At 37.5% G+C, this 16,956-nt stretch overlaps 1 protein-coding gene across 3 annotated transcripts in view; it reads right to left on the minus strand.

The window, feature by feature from the left end:
* Nucleotides 1-16,956, minus strand: part of KYAT3 (kynurenine aminotransferase 3) — a 53,130-nt gene that overhangs the window by 12,346 nt on the left and 23,828 nt on the right. For all 3 annotated transcript variants that reach the window (XM_060090068.1, XM_060090069.1, XM_060090070.1), the window contains 7 exons: nt 16,471-16,615; nt 15,684-15,833; nt 12,462-12,548; nt 11,552-11,677; nt 11,335-11,455; nt 5,148-5,224; nt 3,816-3,905 (listed from right to left, as the gene is read on the minus strand). In XM_060090068.1, coding sequence (XP_059946051.1) covers nt 3,816-3,905; nt 5,148-5,224; nt 11,335-11,455; nt 11,552-11,677; nt 12,462-12,548; nt 15,684-15,833; nt 16,471-16,615 — 796 coding nt within the window. The remainder of the gene's footprint in view (nt 1-3,815; nt 3,906-5,147; nt 5,225-11,334; nt 11,456-11,551; nt 11,678-12,461; nt 12,549-15,683; nt 15,834-16,470; nt 16,616-16,956) is intronic.

Here is a 16,956-nt window from a genome sequence, read left to right on the forward strand (position 1 = left end):
ACAATCTTTGGTTGAATCCATGGATATAGAACCCATGGATAGGGAGGGCTGACTGTAGTATATAAAGATGGCTTACTTGGCAATGCAAAGACATAGTTGTTTTCTATTGAGGTTAGCTTTAGAGTTACTTGCTAGATCTAAGTCTGAAAGATGACCAGAGAAATGATGAACCAGCCAGCATTTCCCCATTACCTTGCAGGACGAGGTAGCATAAATGAAAGTTGACCCACTGTGGCATTCCTCGTAAGTGTGCATATCCCTGCTCTAATCATTCACATCCCAGGAAGGACGTCTAAGTCCCACAGGGGTTAGAAATGAGTTTCTGGGGGCATGTGGAGTTACTTCTCTACCATTCTTCAGGAAAGTCAGAAGAGAAAGGGCCAAACAAAAAAGCCTGTATTGTCTAGATCAGGCAGGCATCTTAGAAGGCAACAGGTCAGGAACAGATAAAGAAGTCCAAATCAGGGCATCCATAGAAAACAAGGATGTGTACAAGCAGGAGGGCAGAAATTTGGTAGGTGAACTTAGAAATACCGGTTCTCAGAGCAAACAAGGAGATCCAAACAAATAATCAAGTACCCGGGACAGTTAAGAGACAGAGGGGCAGAACAAAATTGCCAAATTTTAAGGAAATTGATCAGAACCAAGAGACAGCAAGAACTAAAGGATAAATTCATCCACTCAGTCAATATATATTGAGTACCTATGTTAAACCTGGCATTGTGATAAATACTGGGGATATAATGATAAACAAGATAAACATGGTCCTTGCCTTTATGGAGATTCCAATTAGTGTGTATTGGCAGGGACATGTGAGAGGAATGAGAAAGAAAACAAACAGATGAAAAGGTCAGGATATAATTTGTTCTGCTGGAAGAACTGAGAAGTCTGGTGTGGTGGAAGGGGAGCAAGAGAGATAGCATGGCAAGAGAAGACACTGAGATGGAGAAGGGCAAAATCACAGAGAAGACTGCATGTCAACAACATTCAGCCGGAAAACAGCAATAATAATAACTCCCCAGAACTAAAAAAAAAAACTTGGATAAATAAGGATCAGTTGTTTCAGCCTCAGAATCTGTGGTTCCCCACTGGAATCTATGGTTCCAGTCTCCAAACATGGTTGTCTGAGGGCATGGGAAAGAAACAGGCACTTAGCTGAAATGGAGAATAAGATAGTTCAGAAAAACATTTTCTAGGTTCTTAGATGAATCTTTCTTTTCCTCAGTAACTTATTATTCCCTGTAGTAAGAGATATTGCCTAGAACATTCAAAGCCCAGGAGACATAAACATCTGTCCTCACTGTAAAATTATACTGGACTCCTCTCGTTGTCTCACACCCCACATGTGATCCACTGGCCAATACTGTCAGCTCCACCTTCAAAGTATATGCAGAACCCAATCACTATCTACCACTCCTACCATCCCCATATGGGTTCAGTCCATTGCTGTCTCTCTCCTGGATCATTCCAATAGTCTTCTAACTCAACAAAGCGGCTAGAGTCCCTTTGATAACACAAGTTAGATCATGTCACTCCTGTGCTCAAAACTCTCCAGTGGCTTCCTATCTCACCCAGGCTTTACAGTGACAAACATATCCCTACTCGATCTGGCTCCCAGCTACCTCTCTGATTTATTCCCTCCTATTCTTCTCCCTTGATCATCCCGTCCCAGCCTTTGTGCTTTTCACTGGTAGAAACTGCCTGCCCTAGGGCCTTGTACTGGTTTTCTCAGTCCGTAAGGCTCTTCTCTAGTTAACCATGTGACTGCTTAACCTTCGGTTCTCAGCTCAAATGTCACCTTCTGAGTGAGGCTTTCAAAGATTACTCCTTTTAACATTGTGTATTTTCCCCATTAGCACTTCATCTGTATTTTATTTTTCTCCATTGCTTCTATCAACATCCGACATATTATGTTATTAGGACATTTACTTGTTTTTTCTTTGTTGTTGTTTTTTTTTGCGGTACGTGGGCCTCTCACTGTTGTGGCCTCTCCCGTTGCGGAGCACAGGCTCTGGACGTGCAGGCTCAGTGGCCATGGCTCATGGGCCCAGCCGCTCCACGGCAGGCATGTGGGATCCTCCTGGACCAGGGCACGAACCCACGTCCCCTGCATCGGCAGGCGGACTCTCAACCACTGCACCACCAAGGAAGCCCCATTTACTTGTTTTTGATCTGCACTCCCCCACAAGGCTGTAAGGTCCAGAAGGGCAGGAATTTTTGACTGCTGTATCTCTAATGCTCAGTAAATATTACTGAATAGGTGAATGGATCTATTTTGAGAGGATGAAATGAGTTTAAAATATAATAAAACCAATGTCCGACTAGGCTTTATCACCATATCACTTTAGAGAGTCACTGGAAAAAGAATTTTAAATTAGGATTTTTTTTCTCCTTTAGTAGGTATTTTTGATGGGAGGCAAAAAAGTTTATTATAGCCAACATATTTTTTACTGTTTTGGCCTTTTAACTGCCTTCCAAAAAAATAAATTTTTTCTCAGTGTTCTGATTATTCACAAAGTCATAGTACACAGATCCCTGTTTTACAGATATTAAAAAAATACAAAATATAAAAAGCCTTGCAACCCACCCCTGACCCTATCTACTAATTTCATCTATTCCCCCCTTACCCCTACAAATAGCCACATTTACTAGTTTCTTACAGATTCTTCCAGAGATCCTTTAAGAAAATAGAAGCAAATAGTTTCCCCCCTTTCTTATACAGAATATAGCATAAATATATACTGCTCTGTATCTTGCTTTTTTTACTTTATATCCTGGAAATCTTTCCATGTCAGTAATTATAGAGCTTCCTCATTCTTTTTTCTTTCTTTCTTTCTTTCCCTTTCCTTTCTGTTTTTTTTTTCACTTTTAAACAGCCATGGTGATACAGTAATGGTCCCCAAAGATGTCCATGTCTTAAAATCCAGAATCTGTAAATATGTCACCTTGCATGGTAAAATTAACTTTGCAAATGTGATTTAAGTTAAGATCTTGAGATGGAGAGGTTATCTTGGATTATCTGTGGGCCTAATGTAATCACAAGCACCCTTATAAGGGAAAGAAGGTGGCAAGAGAGTTAGTGTCACAGGGGGACATGTATTGACAGAGGCAGAGGTTGCAGTGATGTAACCACAAGCCAAGGAATGTGAGCAGCCCCAAGAAGCTGCAAAAGACAAGGAGCAGATTCTCCCTTAGAGCCCCTAGAGGGAACGCAGCAAGGCCAACACCTTCCTTGTAGCCCCACAAGACCCTTTTGGAGTTCTGACCTCCAGAACTGTAAGATAAAAAATTTGTGTTGTTTTAAGCCACTAAGTTTGTGGTAATTTGGCACCAAGAAATAGGAAACTAATATAGTCATATAATATTTAAACGTTCAGACAGACCATAGTTTATTTAACCAATTGTCTATAGACGGACTATCCCCTATCTTCCTCAATGAATGGTCATATACATCGAGCTTCTTAAGTGTGCAGATAATAGCTATAAGGTAAATTCCCAGAGGATACATTGCTGCTTCACAGAGCACATATATCTCTAATTTTGCTTGGGGCTGTCACTGTCGTCCAGAGAGTTTGCAGTACTTTGTAATCCCACCAGCAACGTATAAGTGTTTAAAGTTAAAACTTCATGTATTAAAAACAAAACTATTCTTGATAGCAATGAGTTTGTGTTTGCTCCTAAATTTCCAAAGTATACTAGAAGCCCTGCTCAAAAAGGACATGAAGGGAGGAACGAAGCCAATTCACATTCACAACATAAAACTAACACCTCCACCCAAAGACTATGCATCAGCCCCAAATTACTATAACGCCTACCTGTAAAGGAGTCGCACAAGTATAAACGGTGTTTTGTTGAACTGTCTGTAAATGTTTTATCAAATGTTTAGGACCAATGGACCAACCAAGCTGGAAAAGAAAAGTAGATTTAAAAAATGAATCTAATTGTAAGTACCAAATCTGATAGAGTAGCTAAGCTTAATGTAATTATTAAATATATGCATTTCTAAAATGCTCACACTATGAAAGTAGTGTAGTCTTAGTAGTTAGAAACATTTCAACCCTGATCTTTTTGTGGAATAGTTTCCAACTGGAGTCACTAAATTCTGACTTCAGAAGGTAAACAGTGTCTGCAATCATTATTATCTTTCCCCCTCTTTGATTTGCTACTTCTAATATTCTGGAGGTCTAATAACCAGTTAAAAGGTTGTATGACTTTGGGCTTCCCTGGTGGCGCAGTGGTTGAGAGTCTGCCTGCCGATGCAGGGGACACGGGTTCGTGCCCCAGTCTGGGAAGATCCCACATTCCATGGAGTGGCTGGGCCCATGAGCCATGGCCGCTGAGCCTGCGCGTCCGGAGCCTGTGCTCCGCGGCGGGAGAGGCCACAGCAGTGAGAGGCCTGCGTACCACAAAAAAAATAAATAAATAAAAAATAAAGCTTGTTTGACTTAAATATAGGTAAAAGTAACTCTGAATGAGGGCCGTAAGGGAGTCTTCCATAATTTGGTTCTCCAGCCCTCATTTTTGATACTCTCTGCTTCTTAGCCAAGTTTAGAAGAGGTGAAGTTGGAAGATAACTAAGTTTCAATTGGATCAATTGTGATTGTACTACATAGTGCAGTGGTTAAGTGCGTGGATTCTGAACCTAGACTTCCTGCCCTGGCTTGAATTCAAATTCATTAGCAAGGTAACCTTAGGCAAGTTACTTAGCTTCTCTGTACTTTAGTTTTATTGTCTGTAAATGGGAATAATAAATTATACCCACCTCATAATGTGGTTATGAGAATGAAAGGAATCAGTATGTGGAAAGCTCTTAGAACCTGACACATAGTAAGTGCCAAAACATCAACTACTATTTTTTCTCCTTTTATATTAATATACAGTAATCTGAACATTCTTTGCAAAGAAAAGAGTACCATTAGTTGGTTACTTATAAAATTAAAAAATTACCTAATTTTTCTTACTTTTAAAGGAATGATTAAGTCTCAAAAAGGATAAAGGCCAATATGAAAACTGAATGAGTAAATAAGCAGATCAGTAAGTATAAAACCCTGGGCAAACTGAATATCTATGCATTTAAAACACAAAATACTCTACAAGAAGTAAAATACAGGCCTGTTTTCAAACAGTTAAATTCTTCTTCATCTTACCTTCCAGCCAGTTACACTGAAAGTCTTTCCAGCACTTCCTATCGTTATTGTTCTCTCCCACATACCTGGAAAAGTGGCTGAACAGAAAAAAGAAAAAAAAAAAAAAAAGGATAATTGCTTTATAATCAGTCTACACGCAGTATAATCTAAAAACATAAATGCCTTATAATATAGTCAGTATAGTTATTTCAATAGGTTTTTTAGAGAGAATTTAACTTTAACCCAAACACAGTTGAAAATGTTACCATGCTTGAAAACATTTAAGTGGCAAAATTATCTCCCAGGGCGTGAATGGCAGAGGTGCCAGCAGGCAGCACTCCAGGCCGGTTCAGTGCTGTGGTCACAGGAGCAACAGCACTCAGTGCTCAGTGTTAGTAGTAGCTGGGTGCCCAGCATAATCATTCTGTGGCACAGTTTTGCTTGTGGTTCTGGCTAGTGTTTAGCTCACCTCTACTCTGTCCATTTTCTGAGTCTACTTCTACAGGATTCCTAGGGCAATGGTTCTTAAAATACAGTCCCCACACAGCAATAGCAGTATCACTGGGGAACTTGTAAGAAAGGCAAATTCTTGGATCCTCAGAAACTCTGGGGAAGGGCCAACAATCTGCATGCATGTGTGTGAGTGTGTGTATGTGTTTTATAAATAACTTACTGAGATATAAATCCCATGACATATAGTTTCACTCGTTTAAGTGTACCATATCCACAAAGTTGAGCAACAATTACTACAATCAATTTTAGAACATTTTTTTTCACCCTAAAAGAAGCCCTATACCTATTAGGTATCAACCACTAATATTCCCATGGCCAATAATTTTAGAACTTACGCCTGAATGGAGCTTATCTAACACATGTATTTTCTTTGTAATGCACAACACAGCTTTCCTGCTCTTAGAAGCATTAGACAGCACTTCAGCACTATGTTTGGGGGCCATTTAAAATAGCAAAATCACTGTGAAAAGAACACTTGCTTATAGAACAAGCTGTAATAAGAAGGCAGAGTGTTGCCTTGTTGACCTTAACTGGAAACATGCATGTCAGGCAACTCAAATTTTTCACCCCTCTGCACATGTCTGCGAATGAAGCACTCTAGTGATTTGGGGGTTACAAATGTATTTTAGTGAGTAGATGAATTCATAAATACAGATTCCATGAAAATGGCAAACGACTATATAAAAATTTTCAAGTTGATACCTTTAGCAAAATCATTCATTTACTTATTCATACACTCATCAAACATTTATTAGCAATGATTAGGTGCCAAGTACTAAGCTAGGTCTAGAGGAAACAATGACAAGAAAGATGCAGTTCCTATCTTCAAGGAGCTTAATGTCTAGTGGGGGTTGGAGACAAGAAGAACAATTATATTACAGTGTGATAAGTGCTATAATAGCAACAGGCATGCAATATTCTGCAAGGATAGGAGATAGTGTTAGGGGTAGCTCTCTGCAGTCAGTAATGCTTGAGGTGAGATTTGGATGACCACATAGGACTTTACTGGGTAGAGAAGGGGAAAAAAAGGTGTTTTGGGCAAAGGGGATGCAGGTATCAAAGTCATGGAGGTATAAAATACAAGAGTTGGTGAATTCTGTTGGACATCGGTAAATTATTCCTCGTTAATCTTCTGAGAATGCTACCTACAAAACTGCTTTTTAGATTCCTCAAGTAATTTAGTTGTGAAATTCTTCACGTGCAATTCCACAAGTTTTTCACCTGTTTTTTTTAGAGGTACAATAGATGCTCTTATATCGTTCTAAGAGTGCTGGTATGCACAAAGGGAAAATAAATACCCATTTCTGGGGGGCTAAGTTACTGTCTTCTTGAAGTAATCTTCTCATAAGCAAGTAAAGTGTCTACTAAAATGTTAGATAGCTAAAGAAAGTTCCAAAATGGATGCATATGCAATTTTAGCCTATCACGAAATACCTGTCAACATTTGTAAAGGCAGGAAAACAATATAAATCAGAGAAGTTACCACTGTAATCTCTGTGAAGTATAAGAAAACCCAAAAAGACAAATGAAGAAAATATTTAGAGGGTCCATTCTAAGAAGGAATATTCTAACATTTGATGTAGATAACCATATCCTTTCAAGTTTTGAGACATTTCTAGTCTTCAATTTAGTCTTCTAAAATATTCCAAGGACACGACACATGTCCCACTTTCTTATTTGATCACAGAAAAGTCCAAACTATGTATAATGCAGATTATCACTTCCTTTAAAGTAATAATATATATCTAAAATCAGGAAGGCCTATTAGTAAAAACAATATTTAGAAATAAATTCTTTGAAAATAAAAATTACCCAAACTAATATAATACTAATACGTTTTAACAATAATTTATACATGAAGGAAATAAAAACTATGCACACATCAAATGTAGGTTTCATTCACAAAATATAAAATCTAACTATAGCATAAATTTAAAAGGAGAGCTAAGTAATTTCTTGATGGCTATTTTGGCCATATAAAAGTGGATGTCTTTTTTTCAAGGAGTAAGCTGATAAGCTAAATAATTTACAACGAATTTTATACTAATTTTCCAAATATCAATGGATTAGTATATAAATATCAGTGTATTAGTATAATCTCTTCCAGAAGAGAGGTTTCATTTGTCGACTGTAATGTCATTTTACTGAAACCTGCAGAAATCATTTGAGTCAAGAATCTGATTCAGTAAGAACAAGTTCTACTATTTCAATAAAAAGGGCCCTAAGTAATTTAAAACATCTGAATGTCCATGTCCTCTCCATCTCAGAGATCTGGGGAGCTACAGAAGTTAATGTAAACAGACAGGCAGAGCAGATGACCACAGCACTGCATATGAATATAGTAACCTAAAGAAATAAAAAAACTTTGCAGGTCTGATGATTTTAAAAAAACATATCCAGTGCCAGTATTGGTAAGTTTAGCTTGCAGTTATACCCGAAAGGCAGCTGGTCTTTGTACTTCTCATTTATGACCCATGATCCTTAAATCAGCCACAGCAGCTATTACAGTTATTCACAGGTGACTTAGGCTTCATTAGAAGTCAGATAAAAATGAGAGACATGATGAAGAGTGAAAACTACACCAGGAAAAACTGCCTCTGTGACAACTTGAAAATGATGCTAATTTCATGATGTATGGCCAGCAAGCCTTACTGTATTATATTAAAGAGCTACTATTGCACTCTGTAAACTGATGGAAGAGCCATTTAGCATCTTTCATGTAACAAAGGCCACTGTATTTAATAGAATAAGTTTTCACACATTTGCACTCTCTAAATAATGAAATAGTGAATTCATTTTTTTCTTGTTTTAACTTTATGAGTTGTTAAAACAACTAAAAAATCTGAGTTAAAAATATATGATATCTTTAGGAAATAACATCATCATTTACACTTTTACCCTGAAGGGCTTATAAGGTTTAAACAATAAATTTCAAGATCATTTAAAGTAGTATTTTGGAAAGAATATTGCTAAACTGAGTTAACTAAATTTTTTAAAGCCTTGAGACACTGCATAGGCATGAACATTTGTAAAACATGTAAAATGTTAAGTATAAAATTATATTTATTCATTAGATAGATACTTCTTCCTTTCTCTGCTTAATCTAAAAAAATTACCAAAACATTTAATTGTCCTTTTTGGTCTGATTTTCAACTGGAGAGAAGTTAGTGACCTGAGACAGAGATCACCAACAAGATGTGAGAAGGTGAACTGTGATGCAATGTTGACAAATAACAAAGGTCTGCTGGGCTAAGGCAACACACCTTGCAAATCTCTGACCCTCTTCTCTGTTTATACATTCTTCCTTAGAAGATTCATTCTCTTCCATGGGTTCCACTATCAACAAAATTTTGATGACTGCCAAAAATAAATCCCTTCACAATTTGATCCTGACAATCAGGCCTATAATTTTACTTGTTTCTAGACATCTCCTCCTCTATGTCTCAAAGACACTGAAACTTAGCAAGGCTAGAGCATGAGAAGCAGGAATTTCCTTTGCTCAGCTCTTCCCCACAGATCTGTTCCTCCTCCCATATCTCCGTCCCTGGGTAAGGGCCTTATCACTGCCTAGTGGTCCAGGCTAGAGATCTCAGAATCACACCTGCTTGCTTGCTTTCCCACCTTCAAATGCCATGTTCTGTGCCCTATAGTTTTTACATCTAAGTAGCCCTCATGTATCATCTCCACTGCCAGGGCATCTGACTTAAGATCCTCACCTGTAGCTGGTTCTTACCTTTATAAAACAAATCCAATATGGAACTAATTACCCTGCCTCGCAGTAGTTCTCAAAGTATGCTCACTGGTACCCTGATGATCAAATTAATTATTGAGTTTTTAAATAGAACTTTAAAAAATCAATTTTAAGGTTTCCACAAAATTTTCTTAAGCCACAAAATTTTCTTAAGCACTTAAGGTAAGTGCTACCACTTATCTGATAGTGAATGCTACCAACAGTGAAACAAATGAGCATTAGAAAATGAACATTAATGGCAAAAATCAGAAAAACTCAGATGTATTTATTTCAATAGCACTTTGTTACAGGTAAATACACACAGACTTGTAGTTTTTACATTGACTTCTAATTACTGAATTTCTGTTAAGAAAACTGTCTCTAGTTTATGATGAAATAAGTATGTATTGTCACTATTTCATGATGTGAACATCATGAGTTTAAGATGCTCTATCACTAAAGTAAGTTTCAGAACCACTGACCCCCTCAGTGAAGTTTAAACTCTTTATCCTCATATATAAAGTCCTTCAGAATCACCCTACTTTTCCACTCTCATCTGTGCCAGTTACTGCGGCACACCCTTCTACCACTTAAGTATATCTTGATCTTTCATGCCTTCTTGCCTCAGTACATAAAAGTTTATCTGATAGGAATTTTCTTTCTATTTCTCTGCCTAACTAAGTCCCGTCTTTTGCCCACTCCTTTGCTGATCACCTGAAGCAGTTGCTTTCTCCTGTGTCTCTACAACAATTTGTAATTTGCCATGGATAATTATGATATGTGCAACAACTATTTATACATAAGTGCACTAATTTTAAAATTTATTGGTTCCTGCCAGTGATTTTAGTTATCCTTCCCTCGCCCTTTTCATACTTCCTATTCATTTTATTCAACAATTACTTTCTGACTGTCTACCATGTACAAGACACTTTCTGGGAACTAAGGAGTCAGAAGAGACCAAAACATTTAAAAATTCCTACCTTCTTGCAGGTTCGAAGTAAAATATATAGATCCTGATATTTGTTATAGAGGAAAAAACAAAAACAGAACGGAAAAAGGACAAAGAAAATTCTGGAAACAGAGGTGTAACTATCTTAAATGTTGTGGTCATCAAATTTGACATCTGGGGCTTCCCTGGTGGCGCAGTGGTTGAGAGTCCGCCTGCCGATGCAGGGGACACGGGTTCGTGCCCCAGTCCTACATGCCACGGAGCAGCTGGGCCCATGAGCCATGGCTGCTGAGCCTGCGCGTCCGGAGCCTGTGCTCCGCAACGAGAGAGGCGACAACAGCGAGAGGCCCGCGTACCGCAAAAAAAAAAAAAAAAAAAAAAAAAAAAATTGACATCTGAATAAAGACCCCAGAGAGGTGACAGACGGAGCCATTTGGATATTTGGCGAAAAGTGTTTCCAGGTATAGGTAGGGCAAGTGCAAAGACCCAAAGGTTGCAGCCCAGTTTATAACCCTATAGTTGATATAAGTTTGGATTACCTCAGAAGACACTGTGGCTTTTGTGAGATGGCCCAGTAGTAATGGTGAAATTCCAGGCAAGGGCCATGCAGCAATACCTTACTGTCCTGACAATTTTTTCCTGTTGACCTGGCATTTTGGCAACCTGCTCAGCAGGGACAGACCAGTTCAGGAACAATTAAGTTCCCTATGTCTTATATGCCAAGTAATAGCTAGATTCTTGAAAAAAGCTAAAAATAAAGGCAAAAGTACTACTTCTCTGGTTTCATAGTTTTATAGTGTGATCCAAAATGTCATCTCCTAAGTTTGTACTGCTTGTCCTTCAATCTGCTCATAAATTCACTCAAGCATCATTCATTCAAGGCCCATTTTTAAGCGCTCACAGACATTTACCCATTACAAAGACTATTTTAAAGCTCTTCTGGGATCCTTTCCAATCAGATGTTCCACACGTGCCCAAACACATTTAGATTTGTGACTCTATGTAATAATTGGTACCTATTTTAAAATGCTTATTTCCAGTATATACAAGCCATTCATAAACCTCATCACTGATGCAGAGTGTGTCATATTTGATGCAAAGGTCAGCGATTACTTGGAGTTCCTCTTTGGTATACACCTACACATATGAAAGGGAACAAAGGAGCAGAGCCAATTAGTCAACATGTGAGAAAATGACGGACCAGAAGACGGTATAAAGAGATCAAAGACTCACCTTGCCAAGGGGGTTATGCGGAGTATTTAGTATTATAGCTTTGGTTTTGGAATTAAATTTGCTTGCCAGTTCTTGAGGATCTAATGTCCAGTCAGAACTAGACCATTTTTTCCCATCAACAAGTTTCTAAGCATGAAGAATGAAGATGTGATTTAATTCAGTTAATTCATGTTTGCTGTCCTACAAAAAAATAATCTAACAAGGAAAAAAAAGTAGAGAAAGGCATGGCAAAGGTAACTGAATAGATGACAAAGAAAAGAAATAGAAATAACTAAGCTTTACTCTGCCTTAAGAGCCCAACAGGATGTGAGTTCCATGCTCATACCTGTTAATTGGAAACATGAACTCTGTCAACATTAACGGCTGTGAAAGTGCCTATATTCCTTCAAAGGAGCCAGCTGTAACTATGGTTAACACATCTGATACTATAAGACTAATAGAAGATTCTGTGATTCACCTTGTATCACTTATTTTGATGAAAAATTTAAAAAGACAACGGTTCTATACTGTATTCCTAAAGATAAAAGCAGAATTTTAAAAAAATTACTTCATTCAGAATTCAATAAGCATTTATTGAGCACCCAGCATATACCCTGCACTATTAGTCGCTGGGGACCAGAGCTATAAAAGTGAGTCAGAAATGGTTTCTGACCTGGTGGTGCTCAGTCAATAGGGGAGACACATAACCATAAAAAATAGTATTACATACAATGTAGACGCTGATACAGCAGACAGATGTGCAAACACAAGATAAAGTAATAAAAGATCCCCCTTTAAAGTTGTTACCTTCAGTCATAGTAGAGATATATAGTAAATCCCAAAATGTAATCAAAGTAGGAACTTTACTGGCAACAAAGTAATGGTATTTACAAAACTTCTTAAAACATGTGAATCATAGGGGCAAACTTACAGATCTCAGGGGGATAAAAACAGGTATTGCTCCAGCCATTCTCACCATGGGCTCATAGCAGTCATAGAAAGGCACTATCACTATGACCTGGAATAAAACCAAATAACACAACATGTCAATCATTAATCCATTTAACAAATATTGTGTACATACTATGTGCAAGGCACTATACTACATGCTGAGATGAAGCAGTGTAGAAAGCAGGCTTTGTCTTCGCACATCTGAGTGAAAAGACCTTAGGGATAAACTTGTCGGGATCCTTAATTGGAGCCCTTGATCTCTTAGGGAGATCTGTGGATAGGCTTGCAGTGGGACCCTTGGAATTGTATGTAAAATTTTCTACATGCATAGGTATATTTTTCTGGGGAAAGGGGTCATAGCTCTCATCACATTCTCAAAGGGATGTTCCAGCCAAAAACTTTGAGTTTAAATTTCAAATTAGAAAATAAATGATCAGTGGCAGAGCAAGACCATAAGGAAAGAGAGCACTGCAACTGATGCTCTCTGCTGTGGAGTACTAATTTATAAGTATTATCCTGAGAGTAAAGACGTTTGTCATTTCTCAAAAGCATCCCCAAACAAAAAGTGTATGCAGGTAGACAGTTAGAATGCTACTGCTAATGTCTGATAACCACAATTTCCCTCCAGATGACTTATATCTGGATCCTTTTTTCTTAGTCCCTTAGTCCCTTGAGATACTCCCTGTTCCTTTTCTCCTACAGGCTCTCTCTCAATCACTCATGGCCTGGCTTTCAGGTCATTGGGCCAGACTAACCTGTCCAGTTGGTATTCCTTCTGCAGTATGCCAGCCTGGACCTAGCATCCCTAACTTTTTGCTTTTCTATAAGGAGGGTTTGAACACATAATTTATATCCATTGTACACATTTGATTTTCTATCTTTTTTAAACTTAGAAATATTTCACAAAAATTTTAATATTATTTAGTTTTAGCATTTATTATTTTAAAGGCTATTTGAGAGTCTATTGAATTCTAGAATAGTTTTGTTATAGTTTGCTTGTATAAATAACAGTGCAATGTTCACTTGTGACTATGCATAGTATCTTCATTTTAAAATCATTTGCTGAATAAATTCACATGATTGCTACTGCTAGACTAAAGGGTATAAACATGTTTTATGGTAATTTATATATATAGTCAAACTGCTTGTGAAAAATCTGGCAACAATTTATAATTTTACAAGTCTACACTAAACTGCCACATTTAAGTTTGTGTTGGTTAAATTCATGGTACCTAATTATCACCCTAAATTTGCACTTTTTACTGCTTGTACTTCTTTTTCAAGGCCTTTCTCATTGGAGTCATAGGAGGCCCTTATATTCTAAAGCCCCTTTGTTTGTACTAGTCATCCAACTCACACTGAGTAGTTCCTATACAACGTGCTATGTTATGTGTTGGGTACTGTGGAGGACAAAGAAATGAGCCAGGAATGAATCTTTTCCTCAAGTTCTTAATTAGACTGTGAAATTCTTAGGGACTAAGATGACCCATCTTTGTAGCCCTGGTGAGAAACAGTGCCTGGTATGAAGTGAGAGCTCAATGAAGGAAAGTAAATTGGGAAGGCAGCGAGGTGGAACTGAAGAATATACTTAACATGCTTCCCTGAAATTTCCTTATTTTTACAATGGAAATAATTCCCCTCTCTTTTTGAAGAATATTTACTGAGCACTCACTATTTCAGGTGCTAGCTCTATAGCGATAAACTAGTTTTCCTGGAACTTACATTCTCCTGCAAGACATTTATAATAAATAAGAAAACAAGGAAGTAAATCAGCTAATTTCAGACAGTAATAAATACTATAAGGAAAGTAATAGGTCAATATGATGGAAAGTGGTGTGTGTGGTTTCAAAATATTAGGTAAGATGATCAGGGAAGAAAGGATAGAGGAAAGAAGGCCTAGGGCTGAGCCCTGGGACACACCAATAAAGTGCAGAGAAGGAGGAAGCAACAAAGGATTAACAACACCAAAGTCTCAGATAAAACTTTCAACTATTTTATAGGAATAAAGGAGATTACGTATATGAAAGTATGACTGTACTTCCTTACCATGTCTCCTTAAGTAGCTTATTGTTTGGCAGTAGGAGAGTGAATTGAGATGTAAAAGGATAATGTAACACAAAGTAACAGGTATCTTTCATAAAGAAGGTACAGATAAAGTGTGGGGAGAGTTCAAAGAAAGGAATTAACAATACAGATCATGGCAAATATTCATTCTTCACACCCAGCTTAACCAACACCTCTCTAGAGCTTTCCAGACCTATATTAGCAGAGTTGATCACTTCTTCCTCTTGTCACCATGGTAACTTATACATTCCCCACCACCGCCTATAGCACTGCATTCCTCCTCATGTGTTTACAAGTCTATCTCCTCTACTAAACAGGGAACCCCTTCCATGCAGAAACTGTCTTTTAAAAATGTCTCCCACAATGTCTAGCGTATCCTCAATAAATTCTGAATAAATGAAAGAGGTGAGGAAATACGGAAGCAGGGGTATTGGAATGATAATGGGGAATTAGGGGCAGAGCTGACTGAGGTCAGTGCCAAAGTGGGTTTTATATCACATCACTAAATAAAGAAATCACTCAGCCTTCTTGTTATACATCCCTCACACAGTGCTGCTAACAATACAGGGTACAAAAAGACAGGGACCAAATACTTGTTGATTGAGTTCAGATTAAAGGTTATTTTAGCAGTGAAAACTAAGATTCATTTTCCCGCATCACTGCTAGCCCCTTTTACCTTCCCTTATCTAAATAGGCTGTAAATATAAGAATAAATGACATGCAACAAAATGGATGAATCTCACAGACAAAATGATAAATGAGAGAAGCCAGACTCAAGAGTACATACTGTATGATTCTATTATATTAAGTTAAAGAGCTGGCAAAATGAACCTATGGTGACAGAACACAGAAGAGTGGTTACCTCTGGAAGAATATAGACTACGAAGGGGCAAAAGGGAACCTTCTGGGTTGCTGGAAATGTACTATATCTTCATCTGGTTTGTGGTTACATGGAGACATACATACACATATACATGTAAACATTTACTAAGTTGTACTTAACATTTGTGAACTTGACTGCACATACATTATACTTCAAAAATAATTCAAATAAAAAAGAGTATAAAATAAGTAAAAATAAAAGCAGGACAAATGATAGTGATTAATATAGGCAACATGATAATGTTAATATACTTACTTCATCTCCCTCATCAATTAATCCTTGAATGGCATTAAAAAGAGATCCATATGCTCCTACTGTCACAAGGATTTCTTTATTTGGATTTATTTGATTTTGATAAAACTTTTCATATAGGCAGGACAGAGCTTTCACAAGTGATGGATGACCCTGTTGAGTAAAAGGAAGAACAAAACCTTAAATTTAATTATGGGACTTACTTCTTTGAGATAGTTTGGCTCTAAAATGTAAGAATTTTTAACATCTGGGTTTTATAATTTTCCAATTTGTATTTTTAAATGGCAATAAATTTAATTTTTTTCCTATTTTCAGAGGGTTCCTGCATGAATGATCATGAAGACTTGTGATAAGTTTTTTTTAGTAGAATCTATGAAATCTCTGGATATCCTAGGCATTCCACCACAGAAAGATGGAGGTTGTACTGAGGTAGAAAGAAAAAAAGTAACTAGTTGGAAATAGAGAATATTAAGTAAGAAGCCAGTGCTGAGGCTGCATAAGTTTGAAAGGGAGAGAAAACATGTCTAAAGTGAATATTCTCCTTCCCTGCTTGTTGTAGGACCCCATCCTGGAACAATGGTAAACAAAGGGCCAAGACAGGACTGTGGAGAAGCTGGAAGTAGGGGACAGCTCATCCTAGGAGATAAGGGTAAGGGTGGGTGTTCCTCTGGTTATCAAGTTAGGACAGTTGGTTCCAGAAAGCCAATTACGGAGAAGTGGTAGAAGAACATTCACGCACAATACAATATAAAACACAAGCTCACACCCCACAGAGTCCTCATATACTTACAAAGCCCCGTGTGTACTGATTCAGACTATCAACTGCTGCAATCTTTGATAATTCTTCCTTTACATATACAGGAGGGGATATATCTGGAAGGCCTTGGCCAAGATTCACAACAGAGGGGTCTGCAGCCAACTTGGTAAATTCAATCCTAAGATAAAAAATACTAATATCAGTAAGTATTAAAATTACAAAGTTAGCTGTTTATACCTCATAGTCTTTAAAAACTGAAAAATAAGACTTAGTTTAGTCTTACAGATCAAACACAATTAATGAGTTCACGACAAAAATTTTACCGTCTACAAAATGACTTTACCTGGAAAAATTATGGCTGAACTGATGAACTTAATGTTTCTTACAAATCTCAGTTCCATGATACCCATATTTTAATCATATATATATTTTTCTCAACCATCTGCTGCTAGGTTCTCTTATCAACCATTAGAAAGGAGCGCTAATAGGAAAAGTTGATGGATTAGAAGGTAAGTTCCA

This window comes from Mesoplodon densirostris, chromosome 2, assembly GCF_025265405.1.
Source record: "Mesoplodon densirostris isolate mMesDen1 chromosome 2, mMesDen1 primary haplotype, whole genome shotgun sequence".
In the NCBI taxonomy this organism is placed as follows: domain Eukaryota; kingdom Metazoa; phylum Chordata; class Mammalia; order Artiodactyla; family Ziphiidae; genus Mesoplodon; species Mesoplodon densirostris.